The sequence below is a fragment of the Clupea harengus genome, chromosome 13 (genome assembly GCF_900700415.2).
Source record: "Clupea harengus chromosome 13, Ch_v2.0.2, whole genome shotgun sequence".
In the NCBI taxonomy this organism is placed as follows: domain Eukaryota; kingdom Metazoa; phylum Chordata; class Actinopteri; order Clupeiformes; family Clupeidae; genus Clupea; species Clupea harengus.
In genome coordinates, this window is record NC_045164.1 from 20,710,111 (window position 1) to 20,735,334 (window position 25,224).

The window sequence follows — 25,224 nt, forward strand, 5'->3', positions numbered from 1 at the left end:
CACGTGATGTATGACAGGACTGGAGAAGGGTAGTGTACAGATGCTCCCCTCCCTGCCAGGAGTAACACTACAGTTTGGTCCAAGATTGTTTTTAAATGCCAGACATTATCACGTCGTTGACGGTCTCTTATACGAAAAGAACTAAAGAGAGGATTTTTGCAAGCCTGAGTTATGCCACAGGATCTGGGTGCTTCTAGAGGGGGCCCAGATGCTTGGTTTCCCTCTGGTGGCCAATCTGATGAAGTGCAGCTCCTCAGGAGAGCTCCCTCTAAACACAGGGACTAACCATCCCTATGAACCCCAAGTAATTTGGTACCGTGTATGACCGCTTATGTACCCACACATGCAGAACTTCACAAACGCCATGGCCTAGAAATCCTCTCTAAGTGGAAATCCTGAACTCCAAAGAGTACATGCATTCCTGGTTTAAATGTTTGCTACGAGTGAAGTTGGGATACATTTTATTATAATTTACAGAAGTTTTAGATAAAGTATGGCATGTTTGTTTGTTTGTTTGTTTGTTTGTTTGTTTGTTTTTTGCCAATAACAAATGAAATTACAGTGTTCAGAGACAGGTCTGAAGGTTTGTATTCACCTGTAATTGTGAGACAAGACGTAGTAATCTAGAGACCTGTGGCGTCTAGAGAGTCATGGTCCACTTCATCTGGGTTACTTGTTGTCATTAATTGTTTCATGTGATGGCAGTGCACAAGCCTGTTTGGGGCTTTTGCTCTTTTCCCTCCCTTCCTTGCTTCATTCTCTCTCAGTCTGAGTGGAGAAGGGGAAAACAGTCCTTAAATACAGCTGTCAGCGATCGGACAACCTCAAGATATCACAATATGCTTTTATGTTGTTTTGCACCATGATGTTATGTGTACAGTTACCGCTTTGTGTTTCAGGCTGGATATTTTTTGCGAATGTTTCTTTGCTCTTGTTTTGTGTGGGGGAAGGGTGTTTAGAGACCGAGCTAAGTCTGCTCTGTTACAAGGCTTCAGAAATGAATGATCCCCATACATGAAGCTGTATTTTCATGTCTTTAACCTTTTCTGATTTAACTCATTTTCAGTTTTAATGTGCAAGGTTGCCAGGTTTTTCTTTCTTCCAAATTGGTTGCGGATGTACTTGCTCCATTTTGCTGTCGTGGGGAAACTTATTTATAAGGAGTATTGTACAAAGAAGATACAATAGAGAGGAAATGTAATGAACTGAAAAATAAACAACTGCCCATTAACCTGTGTAATAACAGGTGTCACAGGGAGCTTTCAGAGTCTCGTCTGTCTACATTGAACTTAGAAAGAAACAATTGATTTATGAGGAGGGCAGGTTCAGCTCATTCATTTTATAGATCTGATAACTCACTGAGGGATGCCAGCTGGCTCAGTGCCGTAAGTAGCACCTGAACGCCTGCATACAATGTTTGATTTTCACAGATGGCATATTCTCATTACTGCCACAAATCTAGTCTGCAGTTAACAAAGCATCTCTGGATCTCATAATATTCTCAGGAAGCAAAAGAATTATGAGGAGGTCTTATGATCTCACTCCGGATCCACCTGCCTGCGAATGCACCACTTATGATCCATACGTTTCATGACGATCCGACCTACTCTGTGAAGTCTACTGTGCTCTTCTTTATCATGTAAACCCAGGATTTATCCTGAGTTGTAAAGGAAGCTGAATCATGGAGGGAGGTGCCTCTGTGGGTATGTAACAAAGGGGCCTTATGTAGCACACTGGACTTGTGTTTCACCTCTTCCCCCCCCGGGGACGGCCAGCCAAGGACACAGCTCTGCAACCCGAGACCGTCGCTAGGCACACTGAGTCAGGAGATAGTAGGCTGTCTCCCATCTTTCCCAGAAAGACTAGCGCACTGGAAAGAGCCTCAAACACAGAGTGTATACATTTTATTTAGGGGTCCATGAGAGTGTATCTGAAAATGTTTTTTTTTAATCTTTTAGAATTGTAATTAAACTCAAATAATGTAGACTACGTTATGTGTGTCTACAACACCTTAGCTCTGTGTAAAATAATAATGACAAATTAACAGGAAATATCCCAGAACGTGTAGCCACTGTCATTAAAGAGATGCTGGAAATAACCTACATTAAAGCTAAGAGCTGGCAAAAAAAAAAAAATCTTTATGCCTAACTTTGAGTAAAAAAAAAATCACCTTTTCTGTTTAAACATCTTGCCCTTACTGCCAGACCTAACTAATCATTCGGGATCTTTACCACGCTACACCACAACGATGACCGCACACATGGACGTTCACTTGTTACATCCATAGCTCTTGGCTCGGTACATCGACCTCCTGGCATGCGAAAGACGCACTGCATTTTCTTACTGCTGGAGAAAACTAGGATTTGATTCTCCCTCTCTTGTTATTACACGTGCACTGAAACGTGATATTTTTGTCAAGATATAGGCAGATATCGGTGTACCAAAAGGAGGTTGTATAATGCGCAATAGTAAACCGGATAAGATGGTTTCGGGGTGACATTGAGAGGAGGGTGTCCATAGTAACCGACACCTGCAACTGAGGAAAACAAACGATCATCTTTGCTTCGGTGCCGCAAAGCCTGTTCTGGAAGCCCAAGCATGTCAAGCATACTGACTGGCTGTACCAATTATGAAGAAGAGCGGATTTTTAAAGGACCGAGGATAAAGTATTTGCCTAGCTAAGTTAATTATTGGTGGGTGTAGCGAGGTTTGTGATTGGCCTGATTATAATCTGCCAATATAATCTTACTTTGGCTAATTCATGGCTAGTCAGCTAGCTGTCTTGCCGAAACGCAGTGCTTAGAATTTACTGGTGCTGATGTCAGTGAATCCAGCCAGAAGAGGAATGTTTAGCTGACGCAACTTTAAGTGTGTACTGTTGGGCTGGAGACTTGTAACGTCAGTATACAAACAGAAATGAGAATGTTTCTTATCTTAATGAACAGAGATAGACAGTTATCTTATTAGGCAGACACAGGAATTTAAGTCTTACATTGACCCAAGATATTACAGTATTTTAGTAATTTGCTTCACGTTGAATGTAACTCAAGTTTCCTATCACTAACTGAACTGATCTTAGGTTTGCTAAGGTGGTGTTGGAGAATTCGCTAGCTAATAAATATTTAAATTCGCTATTTTTTCTGCCACTTTTGGCTGATGAGTTGCGATAGCTTTGAATAGCTAGTTTAGAAAAGCAGCAGTATTGTGCATATTTTAATGATGCACCCGTTCATAAATCTTACATTATTGTTGGTTTATTTATCCCGTTAACCTAGCTTTTAGTCGCGCCAGCTAGGACTATTGCAAACATGCTTCCAGGCTCCATACAGATAACGGGAGAGACTCTTTCTGGTGCCGAGGTGAAAGATATCTGTGACAGTCTCAAAGAAAACACTGTGCGACTGTTATCTGTGAGAGGCTGTCAGTTCACGGACCGAGACTTCGGGCGGGTGTGTCGCGGAGTAGCGGAGTCGCATTCACTGGCGCAGCTGAACCTCAACCTCGGCGTAGTGTCCAGCATCACCCGGACGAAGCAGCTGGCAGATGCACTCAAGACCAATAGATCGATCCAAACACTCTTGTGAGTACCGTAATATCTGATTAGTTACCATGCTTTTACCTTTAATTCGCAAAAACCTTTATAGCAATAATACCATGTATGTATGCAAGCCATAGCCTACATGTTTGCATTCCCCGCTGTCAGACCAGGCCACTATGTTTAATGCCACAATTCTGACATGACATTTAGCCTAATGATGTAAGAGATGGCTACTGTGAGACGTGTGTGAATGAAAAACTTCTGAAAGACATGTGTGAATGAACAACTGGTCGACGTAGGAGAGGAATGATTTTGTCGCCTGTTGTATTGACACACTGTTTCTCCACATGAGATGCGAGTTAAAAGCAACGTAGTCGCTCGGTCCCCAGGGAGATGGATGATTGTCCCTCTGGGGGAACAGTCTGTTTAATCCTTACTGCTGTAAAGTGGAGCCGTGCAATCAGGATGACCTCTTTATGCCTAAATGGGACGTGAGGGAAAACATGTTTTTTGCTTGTTCCTCTGTGGCTGTCTCGCAGTCTGCACGGTAGCCCCCTTCTGGATGAGGGTTTGGTGGTTTTGAACACGGCGCTGTCGACTCACCCGTCCCTGGTGTCTCTGGACCTCGGAGACTGCATGCTGGGAGACGAGGCGGTCCGGTTGATCTGTGGAATGCTGCCGCCGGACGGGGCTAAATCTGGTAACTCAAACCCTCTTTAACACCAAAACAGGCCTTAGGTTGTTGGTTATTTTTAAAAGGCTGTGTAACACCGGCTGTACTGAACCATGTGTGTAGGCCTATTGTCTTCTATTGAATCTGTGACATAAACAACATCAGCTGTTTAATTTGTTCAACACTGGAAGTTCCATACACTTGTAACCAAACCCTCATACCTGGAGAAGTTCTTGTAAAGCCAGGCTGTCAGTAGTAAGCGTGTGAAGGTGAATACATAAGCTTGTGTGTCCCTGTAGGTCTGCGGGAGCTGACCCTTAGTGCCAACCCAGCCATCACCACCAAAGGCTGGGCCCGGCTGGCCGTTGCTGTGGCCCACAGCTCCCAGCTCCGGGTCCTCAACCTCGACTACAATCCACTAGGTGAGTCTCAACCAGACCACCAGAGGGCACCAGAGAGCAGGGGACTGGGGGACTGTGTGTCTGGTCAGACTCAAGTCTGGTCTGGCCTTAGCTGGTATCTAAGTCACAAGGGTCTGTCTGAGCATGGAGGTTGGCGGTGGTGGATATTGTGACGTGCACACTGATAAACACAGTGTCTCACTGAGAGCATATGTGATAACACCATTAGACAACCCAGCCTGTAAATGTGGATGGAAAGCTTTAACACAGACGTATAGGTCTAATGTATAATGCAGTGGGAGAGTCAAGTGTGAGACTGTGCTGAATCACGAGTCATGAGTCATGTGCTGAGTCATGAGTCATGTGCTGAATCACTGGCACACACAGTCTCTCTCTCTCTGTGTGTGTGTGTGTATGTGTGTGTATCAGCGTGACCTCTGCCTGTGTGGCCTGGTAGGAGTTGTGCTGCACAGACAGGCGGGAGTAGTACTGTATTACTGATAGACGCCTGTGACCTGTTCCAGTATGTTCTGGTGGGAGTGGTCCTGTGTAGACAGAAACACACTGTGTTGCTGTGTTGCCTGTGCCAGTGTTGCCTGGAGTTGGCTTCTGTAGTCGGAGTTTTAGCCAGTATGCTCTGGTAAGTGCTGTCTTCTGCGGAGTGCGGACAGACACACTATGTGTCTCTGTATAGCCTGTGCCAGTGTTGGCTGGCGTTGTGTTCTGTGGATGGTCAGGGGCTGTGGGTAAGTCTGGCCTGTAAGGACTTGTCTGGTGCGGACAGGCATGAGTGGTACGGGCGCAGGAGGAGCCATAGCATAGCGATAGCATCACCGTCCTAACCACGCCCGGACCCAAGAGCCCACGAGACCCAGGTCTGAGTCCAGCCTGAGGTCATTTCTCAGTCCCAGTCCCAGTCCCCATCTCTCTCCCACTCGTCTCCTGTCACATCTCTGCTATCCTGTCTCTGTAAAGGCTGACAAGCTAAAAAGGGAAACTTTAAAAGAGGCATGGTGGTGCTCTGGCCCCTTGGCTCCTGTGGGCGTGGGTGGATGTCCGCTCGGATGGCTGCACACCACTGATGCCCGACCACAGCGGGGCCTCGTCACACACACGTCTGCTTAGCAACCACCAGGCACTGTTCTCCAGAGAGAGGACGTCAGGGAGGAACAAGGAGAAACGGAGAGACAAGGTCAGGAAGGGGAGAGAGAGAAGAGCGGAAAAGGGAAAAGTAGACAGAGAGAGAGAGAGCGAAGAAAGAGAGCGAAGAGAGGAAAACAAAAAAGAAAAAAGCTGAGAGAGAAGAGATACAGGCACTAACTCATTCAGCTTTTTCAACAGCAGACTTTTGTTATGTTGAAGAAGGGACAATTCATGTTGTTTCTCTCGAAAGCAATTTTACACCACAAAGACAAGATTCTGCCATTGCCAGTGTGAAGTGCAAAGATGCATCTTAGCTCAAGCAATCCATCGCTACGTGTGTATGCTATGCGTTTCCATCACTACGTGTGTACGCTATGTGTTTCTATCACTACGTGTGTACGCTATGCGTTTCCATCACTATGTGTGTACACTATGCGTTGTTTAAAGTGGGGTTTCATTGGTCAGATGAGCTGGGCTTTGTCTGTCTGTATTTCCAAAGTGGTCTACGGGTAGAAATAATGTGCTGACTGCCCACAGCGGTAAAGGTCATCAAGGTCCCTAGCAAAGTAGCGAGTTCTATTGACGGAAGAGCGCTGCTTAGGTCCATTGTGCTCCGTCTCATTCTGTGCCCAGATCTCTGCCACCAGCGGAGACGTTCTGCTGACCCCTAGGAAACAGGCAGCCTAGCATGAAGGAAATCGAATTCGGGTTCTGCAGCCACTGCAGTTTGAAGTGTCGTGAGTGACCCGCATTGATTTCTCTCTGTTTCTGCTGGCTAGCAGTGAGGCCTCAGAGAGTGGACACAGTGTTCAAAGAACTAGCCTCCGAAGAAGTCTCTTCTCTTCTTCTTTTATTTGTATAGCAACAATAAAAATTGAGATTGTGTCAAGGCGCTTTACTGAGCCCAGAGCCTGAACCCCGTTTAAGCAAACACCAAGGTGACGGTGGCAAGGACAAACTCCCTTTTAACAGAAAGAAACCTTGAGCAGAACCCAGCTCATAAGGGAGAACCCATCTGCTTGGGGCTGGTCGGGTAGAGAGATAGAAGGGTGGGATGAGGGCCGGCAGTCAGACACCTGCTCCAACTAAGCAGGATCAAATCTGTTTTTAATCAGTTCTATGATAACACAGGTCAGATCGAGTCAGATAACAAGCGAGGTGGGACCAGTGTTTGTCACGGACTGCAAAGAGAAGACCGGCCAGCCTGCAAACAGTTCTCAGCCCCTCAGCTGTCACTCACACTGATTGCCTTTTGGTCTCCAGGCGACCAGATCGCAGGCATGCTGGCAGTTGCCGTGGCGTCCAGTAGAACTCTGGAGGTTCTGGATTTGGAAGGCACTGGACTAACCAACCAATCAGCACAGGTCAGTAATGCAGATATCACAATAACCGCTCATTCTAACATCCTCCCAGAATAGCTCTGTCCCCGGCGCATAAAGAGATTCACTTCATGCATTTTTAAACAGCTATCTATTATACGCCTTCAAAGTATGCTCCATGGATGTTGCTTATAGATAAATATGAATGCTATCAGGTATGTAAAGACATATTTGCCAGTCTTATACTGAGCAACATCACCGATGTGTCATAACCGTGACAATCTCTCGTGTGAAATCAAATAATTTTAACGTGCATCAGTAAGAGTTATCTATACACATGTACGTATGTGAGGGAAACAAATCCAATGGAGGCTTAAGCAGCAGGGGGATGCGATTGGAAGTGTACAAACGGCTCTGTTACTTCTCTTTATCTCTCTCATTTTTCAGTGCCCATGAAAACTGATAAGGGACTTATCAGATGCAGACCGTCTCAAACTCTCTGATTATCCGTATACCCGGAGTGCCGAACCCGAGAATTATTAAAAGGGTCGCAGTGCTTCTCTCTCGGGCTCCATAAATAGCCTTACCTCCCACGGCTGTTATACAATATCGCTGAAGCTCACGAGCCCCTGAGAATCCTACATGACCCCAGGCAACGGCTCCCGTCATTAGCGAATGCTTTCATCTCGCACATGCTGCCAGTTTCTCTGCTGTCCACCAGGTGGTGGTGTTGCTTTCATAATCTTTCATAATCCCACCACTCTCCTACGACATGGCAGTCTGTGGGCTGAACTCCCCTTGACAGTCTCATTATGGAGTCGAATCACTTTTTCTGCAGAGAGGCTTTCATGTAGGGGAGAATGGGAGTGTGTGTGTGTGTGGGGGGGGGGTAACTGTGGTAGACTCAGGGCCATGCAGCACACTTAGAGGCCTTGAGCCTGCGCTGTGATCAAAGCCTGCTACATCTTTAGAGGCACAGTGCCTCGCCTCGCCTCTCATCCTCTGCCTGGCTTCATCTGTGGTGCTGAACGGCAACCTTGAAGCTCATTTGCAGTGTGCACTTAGTATGTACATAATACTCACACACACACACACTCTCTCTCTTTCTCTCTTTGTCTCTGTCTCACACACACACACACACACACACACACACACTCTCTCTTTGTCTTTCTCTCTCTCATACACTAACTGTCCTTGAATTTCAAAGCCATGTGTCAAACACATACACATACACACACACACACACACACACACACACACACACAGACACACACACAGCTTTTCCAGAAGTGTCAGGCTGTTTGACAGTACCAGACAAGTCAAACCAGGGAGGAGGACCAAAGTCTCAACCCTGACTGAAGACAAATTAATGTTCTCTGTCCTCTGTCAGTTCTAAACAAGCCAGGCAAGAACCGGCAGGAGAGATGAGGTGCTGCTGAAGCCGACGTAAGATCTGGGTGTTGCAGGAAGTGTTGGAAACAGAGAGGTTTACCTTGAGGGTGTGGTGTGCAAACAGAAACAGATGCTGAGAGAGGGAAGCAGAAGTCCTACATCACACACAGTGAAGCAGTCAAGTCCTACATCACACACGGAAGCAGACAAGTCCTACATCACACACAGGGAAGAGGACAAGTCCTACATCACACACAGGGAAGAGGACAAGTCCTACATCACACGCAGGGATGCAGACATTACACAGAGGGAAGCAGACATCACACAGAGGGAAGCAGGGGAAAAGATGTCTTACTTCTGCCATGTTTAAGTCATCTGTCAACTGTTTATAACACTGATTATAACACTATTTGCCAAGCTCTAGTCCTGTTTCGATTCCTGTCTGTAGCAGAAGTGACTGAGCCTCATCCCCATGTCTTACATTCATTTCAAACTGCTAAATTCACTCATTCATAATACAGTGTTCCTGATGTTCCTCTGATATGGGAGTCCAACATTACATGTCCATGTTTGTTGTCTCCTTGTGGATTGTGTAGAAGTGTGTCTCTTGTTTCCCAAACAAGGATCATTGTTCATGAAGGTGTGAAAGCAGCACTGTAGGTCAGTACCAGGTACCAGTACCAGGTCCGACTCAGGTGGGCTTCAGCTCCCAGACCAGTTCTGCTTTATCTGTCTCTCTGCTAGATCTTTCTGGACATGGTGGAGAACTACCCGACCTCGCTGCGTGTTCTGGTTCTGGCCGAGAACGACATCAGCCCCGAGCTGCAGCAGCAGATCTCGGACCTTCTGTCGGAGGGAGAGGAGGAGGAGGACAAGGAGGCCGAGGCGCGAGCCGACGCCCCCCTGGGCTGCGAGAAAATTGCCTGGATCCCCCACAGCAGTAAGGGCTAGAGCGGCCAACCAGCACCTAACCCTGAGTTCCGCCTCTGAGTGACATTCTCTGCTTCCTTCCTTCCTTCTCTCATTCTTTCTCACCCAATCCTTGCCTCTCTCACTTCCACTCTTTCTCCCACTCTCTTCCTCCCTATCTCGCTATCACTTCCTTTCTCTCTCCTCGCCCCTCTCTCACTCTCTCGCTCTCCCTCCATCTCTCGTCTTTACTTTCACTCTTTCTCTTTCCCTCCCTCTCTTCCTCACGTGAGCCTCCTGGACTGACAGTCGTCTCTGCGTTGTCAGATTCAGGGCCGCTCCTGTAGCTCTGCTCACTAAAGAGCAGATGAACAGACAACAGCAGGGATGTCTCGTGCCCTGAACCTGTCTCTCTCTCTTAGTGACTTACTGACCTCTCTCTCTCTCTCTCTCTCTCTCTGTCAGTCTCTCTCTCAGTGACTTACTGACCTCTGTCTCAGTCTCTCTCTTTGTGACTTACTGACCTCTCTCTCTCTCTGTCAGTCTCTCTCTCAGTGACTTACTGACCTCTGTCTCAGTCTCTCTCTTTGTGACTTACTGACCTCTCTCTCTCTCTGTCAGTCTCTCTCAGTGACTTACTGACCTCTGTCTCAGTCTCTCTCTTTGTGACTTACTGACCTCTATCTCTCAGTCTCTCTCTCTCTCTCAGTCTCTCTCTTAGTGACTTACTGAACTCTCTCTCTTGCAGTCTCTCTCTTAGTGACTTACTGATCTCTCTCTCTCTCTGCGCTGGCTTGGCTTTTAGCAGGCAGCTATAGGCATAGAGGTTGTGGAGCTGTTTTTGTCCTGTGTCCAGTAAAGTCGAGTTGTTGTCTTAGCAATTGCTTAGCAACAGATGTTTGTAGAGAGAACGTTCACTTCGGCAGACCAGTCTGTCTGATCGTTGAATATTATATGTCTTTAAAGATAATGATCAAGCAAATATTGGCTAACTCTATTTATATCTATCTATATAACTCTTTTATTATTTATAAGAACCTTTTTTAACATTTTTGACTCAAACAAGCACTTTCAAAAAGTGATGTTGCAATACTGGTGTCTGTAGAAGTCAGTGGATAAGAAGTATTTGCAATACTGGTGTCTTTAGAAGGCAGTGGATAAGAAGTATTTGCTAAGAGTGATGCTCCACTTTACTCCTCATGCGCCCCCCCCCCCCTCTTTTGTTTGATATTTTTGTTCTGTTGTGGACGAGTATCTGTCCGTTTATTTGTCTCTGATGGTCACCTGCTGTTTCTGGCCAACCCCTCCAGACTCCTCCAGCCGCCACGTGGTCCTGCTCACCTCGGGCCTAGGGGACAGCCTATTGGCTGAGACAGAGATGTGACCCGAGGTCGTCGTCACGGTAGCGCTTTGTTTGCACTGCTCGGCTGCAGCCTCGTGAATGACTTCACCTGTTAAGAGTCTGACTCCGCCCACTGCATGACATGTAGCGCTGGTGCCCGCCCAGAGAGACTGCTGGTCTCCATGGCGATGCTGGCACAATAACCCTCAGACACCAAGTGACTTATTACTCCACTCCAAAGTGAATTATTTATTTTCCATATGTACTAGTTTATTTATATTATATTAAGTATGTAAACATGTAAGCAATGATATGTGCTGTGATAGATTGGCTTCATAGGATTGTAATGGTGGCCTAATAGTATCTAAATAAATCTGTTTACATCTTTCTAAAATGTATCCTGTTTTTGTATTCTTTGGCGGGTTGTCAGAACACTATATAAAGTCAGTATTGTGTTGTTATTGGGGCTACAAAAGCGGGATGCATTGTTCTGGTTACGGTAATGGCAGGTGCATGCACACAGACACCTGCGCATTCACCGGTGTGCATGGCTGCTTGCATTCCCCTGCTATACCACCAGAGGGTGCTACAGTTCACTGTTCTGGCTCTTTGACCACAGCAGCTCTCTTCTCTGCAGTTCCCTAGCTAGTCTCTAACGCATAAACATCTTCAAGTGGAGTCGAAGAGAGTTTCTGTGATCGTGCTTTCCCTGGCGCCACACTGGAGCTCTGCCTCGTCTCTCCCCCGGCGCTCACCACGGGGCTTCCGTCCTGACACTAGGCAAGAGCTTCACGTGGGCGCACACACACACACACACACACATCCCAGGTCTCTCCAAACACCTGTCCTTGGCCGCTACTCCCGTGTAAAGCTTTCCTGCGTGCCAAACCGCCCCCAAACGCCTTTCAAGCTTGCTTCAATAGACGCGCGGAGAGAGGAGAGGCGTTGTGTTTCCATGTTCGGCCTCCCCTATCTCCCGCCTGTCACCGCGTACGCACACCACGGCTGACAACGGGATATTAAAAGCCAAGAGAGATCCGATTAAGCCCTCTTGTTTGCACCTAGCAGGCAGGCATCATTTTTAACCCTGCCTCTTGCGCTTATGCATTCAGACTGCACGCACACGCATGGAAGCGCTTCATAATCTCTTTAAAAACAGATTTATTTTACAGTGTCGGAGAATGCATTGAGAGGGATCCAGCAGCTGAGCATGACAGAGAGAGAGAAAGAGAGAGAGAAAGAGGGAAGGGGAGAGCGCAGTGAACTGGAGGAGCTCCAGAGCTGAGATGTGAAAGAACCCGAGCAGCAGCTGACTCGGGATCGGTGTGGATCTCAGACTCAGATCATGTCCCAGAGCTCAAGCTGTGCCTCTCCCGCACACTCAACTCTCAACATGACTAATGTTGTCTTCTCTTTTACTTTTTTATTTTCTGCACATCCCAGGCTTGTACTGACTAGTTTCATGAACACCATTTGGATCTTGACATAGCCTACTTAAACCAGACATCTTGTTTTAGGCCAACAATACAATTAGATACAAGCAGGCCATAACATGACCACTTTTATAAATGCAGGTCTTCCCTGTGAAGTTTTTATTGAAGGACAAAGTGTTGATGCATCAGCTGTTACCTGCATGTTCACTGTAACTGATGACTTTGGTGGCCTGTTGTGCGTTTACCAGAATATTCCGCGTGACAGCAGGCGAGCAAGCAGCCACCTGCAGAGGGACGGGAGAGGAAACCACACACCAATTACGGGCCGGCGCGTTCCCCGCTGGCGAGCTGTCCGCTCACTCACCGTGTCGCTGCCAGGAAGCGCGAGTAATGCAGAGGAAGGCGCCATGATCTATAATTAATAAAACCGCCCTGATCAATCTCCGGGAGTTGCTAAGTGTCTGGAACAAAAGGAACGGAAGCGTACTTTCTTGCGTTCCTGCCGTATCCAGGAGTTTTTTTTTTTCGTCACCCACCTCCATCCTCTTGATAGGGATGAGTGTGCAAATAGACTCGAGTGATTAAAAGATCATTAAACTCAAGTCTGGCACTCAACATACTCGTTATGATACTGACCTGATAGACTAGCCTACTGTTTCATTCAACTATTCTCACGCCCTGACGTAGCTCACTGTTGACTTTCGCACCTAATTCAGCACTATGCTAAGGTCCCTTGGAAAAAGCAATGCCTTCAGAATTAGCTTCTTGTCCGCCAAGTGATCGAAGCACGGCCTCGATCTGAGATGACTTAAGAGCTGGCCTTTTTGGCCAATTTGGCCCCTATCTTTTTCCCTTCATAGGTCTCCGTCGCACTGCAAAACACTAGTGTAGTGTAATTGTAACTCGCATGGTCCACATTGCCTGGAATACCCGTAATCACCACATCGTTCCCTAACCTTAGAACGAGTTAAGAATTAGAATAACCAGATGCATTTGAACCAGAGAGAAAGCCTGTTTGGCACTCTTGCTGGTCAGAACCATAGACATATATGTATGTCTATGGTCAGAACATGTTGGACTGGAATGTTCAGGACTCGTTCACGTTCTCGAACACAGTCAAGGTATTTAACTGCTGTTATGAGCTGCAGGAATTCAACGGTCAGTCTGCCATTTTGGGCCCAACAAAACTGTTTCTGGCCGCAACCTTAGAACCTGCTGAGTCACAAGACACCGTTGGCAGCAGCTTAGGTCTCTCGTCCCGTCACCAGTCTGACTATGGCAAGTCCGGCCACCAGGGGGCAGTTTTAGCAGACACTATTTATGTGGTTTCAACAGACAGTGCTCACACGAGCAAGAATGTAATAATGTTGTAACGTACGAATGATCTGTAAGCATTACACGATTATATGATCTTGTGAAATTAAAGCTGTTGATTTCAAAGGTATTGGAGAAATATGTACAAAAGGGTTTAATAATAACCCTAAAATCTGACTTCTATTGGAACTAGTTGCTGGACAAAAGTAAAGGCGAACTAGGACTAGGAAGTATACCTACACAGGGTGTTTCTGCTTGTTTGCGCGATGATGGTCGAAACATCGGACATTCATAATATAGTAGGGGAAGTAAAGGGAATTATCTTCCTTTCACTGATCTATGACAAGTCAGGGCTAGATTTAGGGAAATGTTCATCTAACATGTAAAAATTAATTAATCAAGCAATAAACCAAATACCTAAAGAATTGATCAAATAATACATACATACAGACATATAGCCCTATTCAGGCAAGTCAAATAAATCACAAAGACCATATAAATAAAGACATTTAAAGTTTAAAATAGTTTATTTGTTTTTTAAAATATACATCAGTTTACAAATTGAGAAAATAAAATTAGTCAAGGTATAACAGTCTTTTTTCAGATTTTTATATTTAAAGTTTTTTTTTTGTTGTGTCTTTACAAGAAGAAAAAAATAAATCACACATGGTACAACTATAAGACCATGACTGAAAACTGAACCTGCAGGAGTCAAAATAGGACAGAGGCCTGCAGGTCAACAGTAAAACAGACTAAGCGTCAGATGCATGATGGGAAAAAGATGAAGCACAGACTACCATTCTTTGAAAGAAGCACTGGTGTGCTATTCTCAGAAGCGGTGTGTGTGTGTGTGTGTGTGTGTGTGTGTATACCGATACTCCACAACTGGGTCAGTTAAACAGCTGATTCCACAGTGATGGCACAGCATGAGATGAGAAGATTGGCATTTGTGGGTAAATGCCAGTGAGGGATCCAGAAGCCCACGGAAAGAGCACAGAGGGAAACGTGGCGTCGGCGGTGAAATGACTCAAGGACACAGACTCAAACACACTGTGAAGATGAGGACATTCGGACTGCTAGGCCAATACTGACGGTGGCCTCGAGGCCAGAGAAAATAGCTAGAATAAGGGCCTCATCTAAGAAAGCTCAATCAAAAGAAGTCACTCACTGAACGTCCCCTCCAACAGCAGATCCCACTCAGCACCCCAGACGGACCGATCCAAGCTGAGGTCTGAGCGCGACGCACAAGCGGATGAGACTTGATGATAACTGACTGGATGTCATACAGATGCGTTGTAATCTAGTAGAGTGAGTTTAACTGACTGGATGTCAAACAGATGCGTTGTTATCTAGTAGAGTGTGTTTAACTGACTGGATGTCAAACTGGCGTGCTGTAATCTAGTAGAGTGAGTGAACTGACTGGATGTCAAACAGATGTGTTATAATCTGGGTCGTCGAGGGAGTTTGGGTGGTGGGAAGGTGTACTGATGGTGATTAAGCGTGATTGATTTCTGAATGACTGGAGGCATGCAGATGGATGAGAAGCCAAATTAAGACTGTTGAACATGTGTGGAGCCCTGCAGCTCATCTGTCTAATGGCGGCATTCCTGACACCATGGTCATTAGCAGACATGTCAGATTGAGTTGGGGGGTGTGGCTGTGGGAGACAAACACCTTCCAGGATCTCATTGGACGATCCGATGCCAAGCGGCAACTCCTCACTGCAACTGCGTGACTTGTCTAGTGTTAGTGCCCTTGAGAGTCCCTATAGTTCCTCACTGCAACTGCGTGGCTTGTCTAGTGTTAGTGCCCTTGAGAGTCCCTTATAGTTCCTCACTGCAACTCTGTGTCTTGTCTAATCTAAGTGCCTTTAGCACCAGATGTAGAAAGCGGCTCTAACGGCTGTCAACCCAAAAGTTCTTAAAAAGAAACTCATCAGAGGCTCTGGGAACTGTTTATCAAAGGAGCGTGTTCTTTATTTCAGCGCACACTTGAAGTCTCTCTTCTAAATCCACACCTGAGGCACTCACTCACCCTGGACGACGGGCCATGAGTGACACTTGTGGACGTGTTCCATTATGATGGCGAGGGGGACTTATTAAAGTTGCAGGAGAGCAGATGTAAAGGTCTATTTATACGCCCAGCACATCTCAGAGTGGAACATCCTTTCTTTCCTTTCTCTCTCTCCCTCCTCTCTTTCTCTCTCTCCATCCCTCTGTTTGCACGAAACCTTGTCGACATCACATTTGATGAGGTTATGAAATATTCAGAAACGATGGGATCTACATTGAAGTCCACGACAGTCAACTCCAGCCCCCCGCCGCCCCCCCTCCATTTTCTCTCACTGTCCTATTTTAGTGTAATAAAATATGAATCATTTATTGCCTATTAATTATGGACTAATAGAACTGCATTTATGTCTGAACGGAAAGATCAATAGAGGAACCGGAAAGACGGAGGGAGCTCTGAGGAGAGGAGAGGGGCGCGGGTAATGGAACATCTCAGAGCCAAACGTCACGCAACCAGAGAAAATGTCACTGAATTATTTACAGAAGCCAGAGAGCGGAACAGAACACCCGTGTCGGCGCGGTTACGCAGAGAGCCTTTCATAACCGCCACCCAGTTCCGCCGTGGAGCCAGAACTACAACAGGATTGGCCGTGTTTCTTCCGGAACATTCCTAGTGCTGGGCTACATGCCATTTAGGTGTGGAAGTGTCTGGGAACTAGCTGTGTGTGTGCGTGTGTGTGTGTGTGTGTGTGTGGTGTGTGTGTGTGCTGCTGATATGTTCTGTGCTGACTTGTCATGAGCACACCCCCAACCAGAAGGAGTCACTGCTTCCTGACCCAGTGATGGATACTGCATACTGGTATGGATATATGGAAGGACCTGGAGAACCTGTTAAATGCCACGCAGCTCATGAGCCTGTTAAACCGTATTAATGTGTGTAGATGGAATACTGGACGACACACGCATGACACACACATGACACAGTGTTTTCAGGATGACAGAACATCTGTTTCTCTTAGCTTCTTTTTTTCCTTTTGATCAGACAGAAAATAATCTGAAAAACTCACTAAAATAAAATGCAAATGAACAGGAGAGAGCTGAAGAGTCTCACAGCTACTTTAAAAGCAGAACGCATTCAAACCAATCAGCTTTCCACACAGTTATGTATTTGGAAAACATGAAGGGGGAAAAAAAAAATCTCTTTTCATTACATCATAAGACCTTAAAAACACCCTTCAGAGATCATACCTTCAGTCTCACACACACACACACGCTCTGACTGATTAGACACACAAAACTTAACAACAAAAAAAAAACAAATTAAACTACAAATTAAAAACTCCAAAAATCATTTTTTTTTCTTTTTTCTTTTTTTTAAAGCATTCCAGGTAAGGACACGTATCGTCTCCCTAATGCCAGACGGCATTATGGGAAAGCAGTGAGAGAAAGAGGGCTTTGAAGTGAAGATGAACACTACGGTAGCCATGACTACAACCGTGATTGAGTACATCAAAAAGGGCTTACATCAAAACTAATCCTGAACAGGACTGATGTTTCGTTTTCTGTTTTTGTGTTGTTGTTTTTTTATTATTTTAACATGAAATCTAACGCAACAGACCTCAATTCGCTGAGGATGGATGAGTCTGTCACACAGACATCAGAACAAAAACAGCACAGTGATTCTGATTGGTGGCACAGTTTTTACATTTTGATTTCATCCTCATCCCTGTCTGCTTTCCTCCCCTATCAGTCAGTTCTAGCACACACTGTTGATTCAGAAAAAAAAAACACTTGTGAGTAATCCCCACCGGTGGAGCTGTCAAGAGATCCTAAAGCAATCCAGTCCAGGTTGAGGGAAACACAGCAAACCCAGTCGTGTGGTCACTTCAACACACTGACACAGGGGCTAAATAAGCACACAGACTATCTGCCGTGGTCAGTTGGTGAGGAGTGCCCCAAGTTTCAGTACTGGTCTACAGTCAGGGTTAGGTGTACATCATGTCCTGAGCATCGGACACAGGGGACCAGTAGAACCAGCTGTCCAGCAGAACCAGGTGTCCCGAGAGACAGGTGAGAACCAGGTGTCCCTCTAGTGACCAGTGATCAGTAGACCCCTCTGGAGACCAGTGGCCAGTAGAGACCAGTGGCAAGTAGACCCCTCTGGCGACTGTGGATTTACGGATGGAGCAAACACTGTTTCAGGTCGGGACGCTAAGGCCGCTGGCTTCTCTGCCTTCCCCTGAAGTGTGTTTCTGAGTACCTGTGAGGTTAGCTTGGTGTAATACGCTCCACTCTTTCTCTCTCTCTCACACACACACACACACACACACAAACAAAACACACAACACACACACCTCTAGAACATTCCCCAGTGTGACCATTCTTGTGTCTGCTTTCTGAAGACAGTGTCTGCTTTCAGATCTCCATAAAGTTTTGATTAAACAGATAACAAGGCTTGAAAAGAAAACGTAAGCCAATCAATCAATCAATCAATCAATCAATCAATCAATCAAGTCAGTCAATCACATCCTATAATTAATTAAACAACCTAAAACCAATCAGATAATCAATGGGGGATTCAAAAAGAACTCCTGCAAAAAGCTTTGCAGACGCTGCCGGGGGGGGGGGGGGACAGTGAGACTAGGACAGGGGGTACTGTGGTGGGCGGGGCGTAACCACATACGGACAATTGGAGTGGCCAATGAGAGCAGGGCTAGTATTCCATTAGGAGAACCTGGTGGAGGAAGGGGGGTTCCTGCAGCGTGGATCTGGACCGGATGCACAGCGGGTCGGAGCAGGAGCAGGAGGAGGAGCAGGAGGAGGAGCAGGGAGGAGGAGGAGGAGCCCGGCCCGGCCCGGCGGCTTCCCAGGTCCATTCTTAAAGGGGGTTGGTGGGAGAGACCCCCTCAGACAGAGAGAGGGTTAGGCACTGTGAGTAATCAAGACAGATTTCATCTAATCTTTTCACCTCATGCCTGTCCCACAAACACACCTGTCGTATGCTAGTCGAGAGCTAGCCCTCAGGCGTGGCGTCGAAAACAAGGTGTGTTTGGGGTATCCAGAAGTTCGTTTGAGTCCAGACGAAAAATAAGCAGGCAGTAGTCCACAGACCTCAGGCCAACAGCTTTGAGTCCATCCGCCAGACCAACGTAACGTCATTCATGTCCAGACGCTTAATCCACGGCGTGTGTGTGTTGATGATGGCCGCCATGATGACTGCCAGTGCTCCAGTATGGCTATATCCTGGGGTTCTTCCCGGTGAGAGTCTCAGACGTACGTCCTTCAGCACGAGAGGGCTGGGGCGAGCAGGAGAGTGCCCATGATGTGAGAGAGGACCTGGAGTCCAGAATGTCAAGGCAAACGGCCCTATGGTTTATGTCAGGCACCCTCCATCAGGAGAGACAGTGACAGTCTGACGGTCTCTTACACAGCACAGCAGGTCATCTCTCTCTCTCTCTCTCTCTCTCTCTCCCTGAGTCCTGACTGAACAGGACCAGTCAAGGCCAGACAGGACAGGAGGCAGCAGTGCAGACAGACAGGAGGCAGCAGTGCAGACAGACAGGAGGCAGCAGTGCAGAGAGTCTGGCCTCATTACCTCTGCCTGCCTTCATGACCAATCATCCAGAGAGCCCAGTGGAGAGAGAAAGAGAGAGAGAGCGAGAGAGAGGAGGAGAGAGGGAAGAGAGAGAGACAGAGAGAGGGAGGAGGAGGGGGAAGAGAGAGAGAGAGAGGAGGAGAGAGGGAGAGAGAGAGAGAGAAGAGGTCCCTACTGCCACTAGTCCAGGAGGTTGCCGTGCTCCTGTGCCCTGGTGAGGCTGTCCTTGCGGTGCAGGTGGTGCAACCCCATCCTCTTGGGACTCTTCTGGGGGCCGGTGGGGCCGGCGGGGCTGACCGTGAGCCCCGTTTGAGGGTGGGGGAGAGGGGGGCTGCTCGGAGTAGTCCTCCAGGCCGGCGAGGACGCGGGGGGAGATGACGGGGAAGTCCTGGGGCAGGATGTCCCGCTCCTCTGCCGAGCTCCCCATCGAGCCCACGTCATCCAGGGACTCCTGCCGCTTGCCCGCCGTCGGGCTGGTCTCCAGGGTGACTGCCGTGTCACCGCTGGCGCCGTCGTCACCGTCCAGCGGGTCCAGGCCCATGAGCAGCTGCTCGCTCTCCTCATGTGAGAAGTCAGCGCCGTACTGCCCCCTCCTGGTGCGGAGGTCTGCCAGGCTGCCCGTGTCCGTGTCCAGGCTAGACTCGCGGCTGGCCGTCCAGCTCCGAGTGGAGGAGCCCTCCTCCCCGTCGGAGTAAGCCCCTCGGGAGGCCCCTCTGCTGGGCCCGCAGGGGCTGGGGGACTGGTCGTGTCGCACGTGCTGGAGCTCCTTGACGGTCTCGCTGCTGAAGGACGTGCGGTTGATAAGCGTGTTCTCGGACGACGGGGCCATCTTCTCCACGAACATGCGCTGCCAGTTGGTCAGCAGGTCCTCCTCGGAGCTGCCAGAGCTGGCAAAAGCGCTGGGGGGCTGGGGGGGGCTGCTGAAGGGGCTGGACTGGCTGGAGGGGGGGTCGGTGGCATCCGTGTGCGGGGGGGTGGCCGCCTGCCGGTGGTGGTGGTGGTGGTGATGGTGGGGGTGGGACTGGTGGCTGCTGCTGCCCCCCCCTGAGGACGAAGAGGCCCCGGAGCGCCAACCCCCCTCGGAGACGGCGGGGCTGCTGCTGGGGGAATGGCGCTGGCGCTCGTTGGCCGCCTCCTCCTCGTTCTGCACCAGGCTGAGGGAGATGGCCTGCCGTGTGGCGTACGTGCAGTTGGGCAGCGGGCTGTTCTTCGGGATCTTCACCTTGTCGTCCGACGAGAACTCGATGACCTTGCGGCCCGGGTAGATGGCATGGGCCGGGTGCAGGGGCGCCGGGTACGGGTTCAGCTTCTCGAATGCCGCCGCCGCAACCGCCATTGCTCCCGGGTCATCCGGCCCCGGGCCGTCCAGGCTGCCCTGGCGTCGGCATGACCCGTTCAGGTGCTGCGGTTCCGTTCCGCTCGCTGCCTGCGGGGGGCGCCCTCCGTGACCTGGCCCTCCGTTCTCGTAGCCGCCTCTGGCCCCTTCGCTGCCCGGCCCGGTCATGTCCACGTGCACAAACACATCTTCAGCAACGGGTCGGCCGACGCCGCTGCTGGACTGGGCCGAGTTGAGCACCAGCGGCTCAGGCTTTTCCAGGACGCGGGCGATGACGGAGGTGGGCACCACGTCAGCGGGCGTCAGGCTGAGGGTGTCGGGGTCCTGGCCCTGTGCCGCCAGGCCGGGCTGCCCGCTCTGTGAGCTCTTCATGTGCTTGTTGACCATCTCCTGCAGCTCGTAAGGCAACTGCAACACAACAGAGGGACACACACACACAACACACACACACACACACACACACACACACACACACACACACACAAAACGTGACAGGTTTCACGGGCAAAAACACACATAGGAACAGTGTAGGGGTGTTAGAGCAACCAAACACACAGAGGACAGGAGACATCCGGTTACACGGCTCACTGAACCAGTTTCCGCACCACCCAACAGTAACAGTTTCTCTACCGCCAATAGGAACACAGTTTCTCTACCGCCCAATAGGAACACAGTTTCTCTACCGCCCAATAGGAACACAGTTTCTCTACCGCCCAATAGGAACAGTTTCTCTACCATCCAATAGTAGCACAGTTTCTCTACCGCCCAATAGGAACACAGTTTCTCTACCGCCCAATAGGAACACAGTTTCTCTACCGCCCAATAGGAACACAGTTTCTCTACCGCCCAATAGGAACACAGTTTCTCTACCGCCCAATAGGAACACAGTTTCTGCACCGCCCAACAGTAAAACAGTTTCTCTACTTAGAAACACCAGCTTTCCTAGGCTAGATGCGGTTTCCCCACACCAGTAGTCTGGCTATTCACTTTCACACACCCCTGCATTCAACCCCCCACTTCCTCAGTCCTCAGTTCCAATCAAGCTTCAGCTCCAGCCCTGGACCATGAATAATGAAGGAGAGGTGAGGGCCAAGACGGAGTCCATGTCATTAACTGATGTTGTCAGCCTCTCCTTCTAATTTGGCTAATGAGTGCAGGCCTGTGGCTAACCAGCAGAGTCCGATTCCTCCTGACTCTCTCTCTCTCTCTCACACACACACTCAACTCAAAACTTCTCTAGACACTTTACACATCACGTACACAGACGTGCACACACACACACACACACACACACACACACACACACACACAACACGCATGCACTCACGCACACACTTACACAGCATACATTGATGTACATGTTCATCCTTGAGTGTGTCAAAGGATAGAACTCTTTAGAGGCCTCTGGGCTGAACTAATGTATATCTGCACGCCTCACAGTAACTCAACACAGAAACTCAATAACACACTCTTAAGATCAGACTAAATATAGTTAAAATTAAATAAAATGAAATAAGCTCTCTTTAAGCTAGACAGAAGTTTATAACATAAGAACACTTTAAACTAGAGACGTTTATAACTTAAGTTCACTTCAAACTGGACAGAAATGTATTAATATAAGCTTCCTATAAACTAGACAGAGGTTTATAACATAAGCTTACTTTAAACTAGACATAAATGTATTAACATTAGCTTCCTATTAACTAGACAGAGGTTTATAACATACCTAGCTGGACAGTCGTTAATACCACAGCAACAAGTTCTGCATGCAGACTGGCAGGTGTGTTAAGGCAGGAGTGGATAACGCCAGCATGGCCGCATGGATAATACAACATGACTTTACACGTGGATGAATTTCACAAGCAGTTTCAGGATCAGTCTCCTAACAAACAGCAGTAACGCCTACAATTAAGGTTCCCTTAAGTAACATTTATTACATGTGATAGTTAATATTAATAAAGCATTAACTACAGCATGTAATAGTATTAAATGTTTATTAACCATTAATTATAAACAGTCTGTGGTTGTGATCTAATTTAGTGAATAGTGTTGTAATGAATAGTGAATAGTGTTAAAGCATAATTCACAAATGACAATCATAAACGCACCTTAAATGTTAGGATTAAATGTTCCCAATGGTTTAAAAGCCATTGAAGATGATGTTGTGCTCATGTTGACCTATGCATTCAGTAGTGTTAATAAAGGGAACTTTATTGCAGAGCATCACCCACCATCTAGCATACAGAGAGAGAATCAGTGGGGGTATTAAGGGGGGTGGTAGCCTGGGCAGGGTGGAGAGATGGGTGGAGGAGAGGAGGAGAGGAGAGGAGGCATTCTCGGTGAAGCCCAGACAGCCGTGGGGTCTGTCCCCGAACCCAGCGCTAATCCTGGCCAGATCCGGCGGCCATCCGGGAGATGGCTATTCCCAGCGCCAGTCTCAGACAGGCTAGTCCTATCTGGGGAAGGGGGGGTGGGGTGGGGGGGTGAGAAAAGAAAAGGCTCACCTCAAAAACGAGACTACTGCTCGAGGAGAGGAGAGGCGAGAAAGAAAAAAGAGAGAAAGAGAGAGAGTAAAAAAAAAAAAGAGGCAGCCGGCTAGGGCCTTGGGGCGTCACGGCGCCGCTCGCCGCAACTGTTCACTCGGCTGGATGGATGGTGGAGGGGCGTGGCAGGGTCCCTGACCATTGATTGGTGGAAAATGGGCAGGGGAAGTTAGTGATTGTGGCCAGCCGATGCCCTAAAGATCCTGGGGGCAACCCCTCCACTTCCTGTGTGTGGGCAGAGGTAGGGCCATCAATGATGAGGTTGTGTACAGAAGATTCTCACACACACACACACACACACACACACACACACACACACACTTACTTTCCTATTTTCTGTGGGCTATGTCCATGCATGTGCAATGACATCCATCACACATTTCTACACCTCAGATCAAAGACCTGAAAGCTAAATCAGGGCCAGACCATATAGGATCAGCTCTTTTCTCAGTGGACACACACACACATTTTTATTTTCATATTTATTAACACTAATTACAGGATAGCTTACTTCTGGTTCTACTTCTGTTCAATTCGAATTAACCCACAAATTCAGAAACACTTTAACGGCCATGATTTTAGCCTCTGAAATAGGATTTTAGCGATTTAAACCACCATTCTTGAGCGTGTGGCTCATGCTTGTGACGGTATACTTGCTTTGCCTTGCTGTTTTACCTACATTGACAGGTGATGCAGATTTCAAAGCTTTATAACTATATAGTATATATACACTATACTATATATATGTGGTGCGACTGAGCTGGGTGTGTGTGTGTGTGTGTGTGTGTGTGTGTGTGTGTGTGTGTGTGTGTGTGTGTGTGTGTGACTGAGCTGGGGCTGTTTAAACCCACAATCACAGCACCGCAGTTCACTCTTCTGATCTATTGAAGGCCACAAAAGAGCGGAGCGGACCTCATCAGTATACTCTAGCACACACACAACATCTCCGTTACCATGGTTATCTGTCTGTTCTCCTGAATGTGTGCGACTAGTGATGTGATGTCCTCTCACCGTCTTCACAACAAGGTCTCTGGAGAAAACTGCCTCTCACACACACACACACACAAACACACAGACAGTCATACACAATGACACTCCATGCAGGGACACACACACAAACACATAGACTGTCATACACAATGACACTCCACACAGACACACACACATACAAGCAAACACACACAGACAGACAAACCAACAAACACACACACACACACACACACACACACACACACACTCATCTCCCCTCTAAACATCCTCAAGGTCTCCCCAGTGCACGCACACACACACACACACACACACACACACACACACACACACACACACACACAGCTCTGTCTCAACGCAGCGTCTGTTCTCGTCTGTCCTAACGAGGACATCTAAAAATAACTCATTGTTGTTCAAGTCCTTTGTGTGAAACATACGGGTGCTTTTTGAGAATTCCAGCATTCCACGAGTCGACTCAAGGTAAAGCCTAACCTTTCACAATGACAGATCCACATAGGTGATATAATGAAAAAGCCCAGCATGCATCAGTCTACTGCTCAACGATAAGAGCAGCAGCCTTACCGAGGCTCTCCAGCATGCATTTGGCCATAATCTGTTCCTAGCTGAGACAGAAAGATTTGAAAGCTGAAACAGGAGCAAAGAAAAGATGGGTGAACTTGTAATTGTGTTTTTGGCCCCCCTATAGACTACAGATGCTTACATTATAAACACACTTTAATTGGATGGTCCCCTATAGACTATCTACAGATGCTTACATTATAAACACACTTTAATGGGATGGTCCCCTATAGACTATCTACAGATGCTTACATTATAAACACACTTTAATGGGATGGTCCCCTATAGACTATCCACAGATGCTTACATTATAAACAAACTATATCTTCAAACTCTTTTAACTACAATTTATGGTTGAGGTTGAGGGGTTGGGTTTATTTAAGGTGATGTTCAGTGAACAATTATAAAGAGTAAACTTGAGTTTCTGTAAGGTTGACTATCCAGATTAAGAGTTGGGGGGGGGGAGGTTCTGTGTGGTTCTGAGGCGGGCGGGGGGGGGGGGGGGGGGGGGGGGGGGGTTTCTGTGGTGTGTGGTCCTGAGGCGGGGGGGGGCGGGGGCGGGGGCGGGGGTGGGGGGGGTTCTGTGTGCTCCTGACGCGGAGGGGGGGGGGGGGGGGGGGGTGGGAGGGGTTCTGTGTGCTTAGGGCTGGGCGATATGGAAAAAAATGTTATCAAGATATGTTTTTCCATATTGATCGATCTCGATTCTTG

At 47.8% G+C, this 25,224-nt stretch overlaps 2 protein-coding genes across 4 annotated transcripts in view; one reads left to right on the plus strand and one right to left on the minus strand.

Annotated features, from left to right (window-relative positions):
• The first annotated feature begins 109 nt into the window (after positions 1-109).
• lrrc73 (leucine rich repeat containing 73) lies at positions 110-13,913 on the plus strand. 2 transcript variants are annotated; one of them, XM_031579108.2, is made up of 6 exons: positions 110-3,580; positions 4,078-4,238; positions 4,511-4,633; positions 7,019-7,119; positions 9,211-9,406; positions 12,399-13,913. In XM_031579108.2, exons 1-6 carry the CDS (start codon positions 3,309-3,311, stop codon positions 12,410-12,412), a joined length of 867 nt encoding a protein of 288 aa, XP_031434968.1. In that variant the 5' UTR covers positions 110-3,308; the 3' UTR covers positions 12,413-13,913. The 2 variants fall into 2 exon arrangements, with proteins under 2 accessions (XP_031434968.1, XP_012679795.2); XM_012824341.3 differs by lacking the exon at positions 12,399-13,913 and adding an exon at positions 10,686-11,111.
• Positions 13,914-13,972: 59 nt separating this feature from the next.
• The window catches only part of tjap1 (tight junction associated protein 1 (peripheral)), an 82,197-nt gene continuing 70,945 nt past the window's right edge, over positions 13,973-25,224 (minus strand). The window contains exons 10-11 of one of the 2 annotated variants that reach the window (XM_031579105.2): positions 19,052-20,812; positions 13,973-19,005 (exon numbers count right to left, since the gene is read on the minus strand). In XM_031579105.2, coding sequence (XP_031434965.1) covers positions 19,091-20,812 — 1,722 coding nt within the window. In that variant the 3' untranslated portion in view covers positions 13,973-19,005; positions 19,052-19,090. Of the gene's footprint in view, positions 19,006-19,051; positions 20,813-25,224 lie in introns of those variants that run through there. The other variant, XM_031579106.2, reaches the window with a different exon arrangement.

Coding starts and splice junctions, on each gene's coding strand:
- lrrc73 (XM_012824341.3), top strand. CDS start 3,309: ATGCTTCCAGGCTCCATACAGATAACGGGAGAGACTCTTTCTGGTGCC. Junction 3,581..4,077: donor AGATCGATCCAAACACTCTT/GTGAGTACCGTA, acceptor GCTGTCTCGCAG/TCTGCACGGTAGCCCCCTTC. Junction 7,120..9,210: donor TAACCAACCAATCAGCACAG/GTCAGTAATGCA, acceptor TCTCTCTGCTAG/ATCTTTCTGGACATGGTGGA.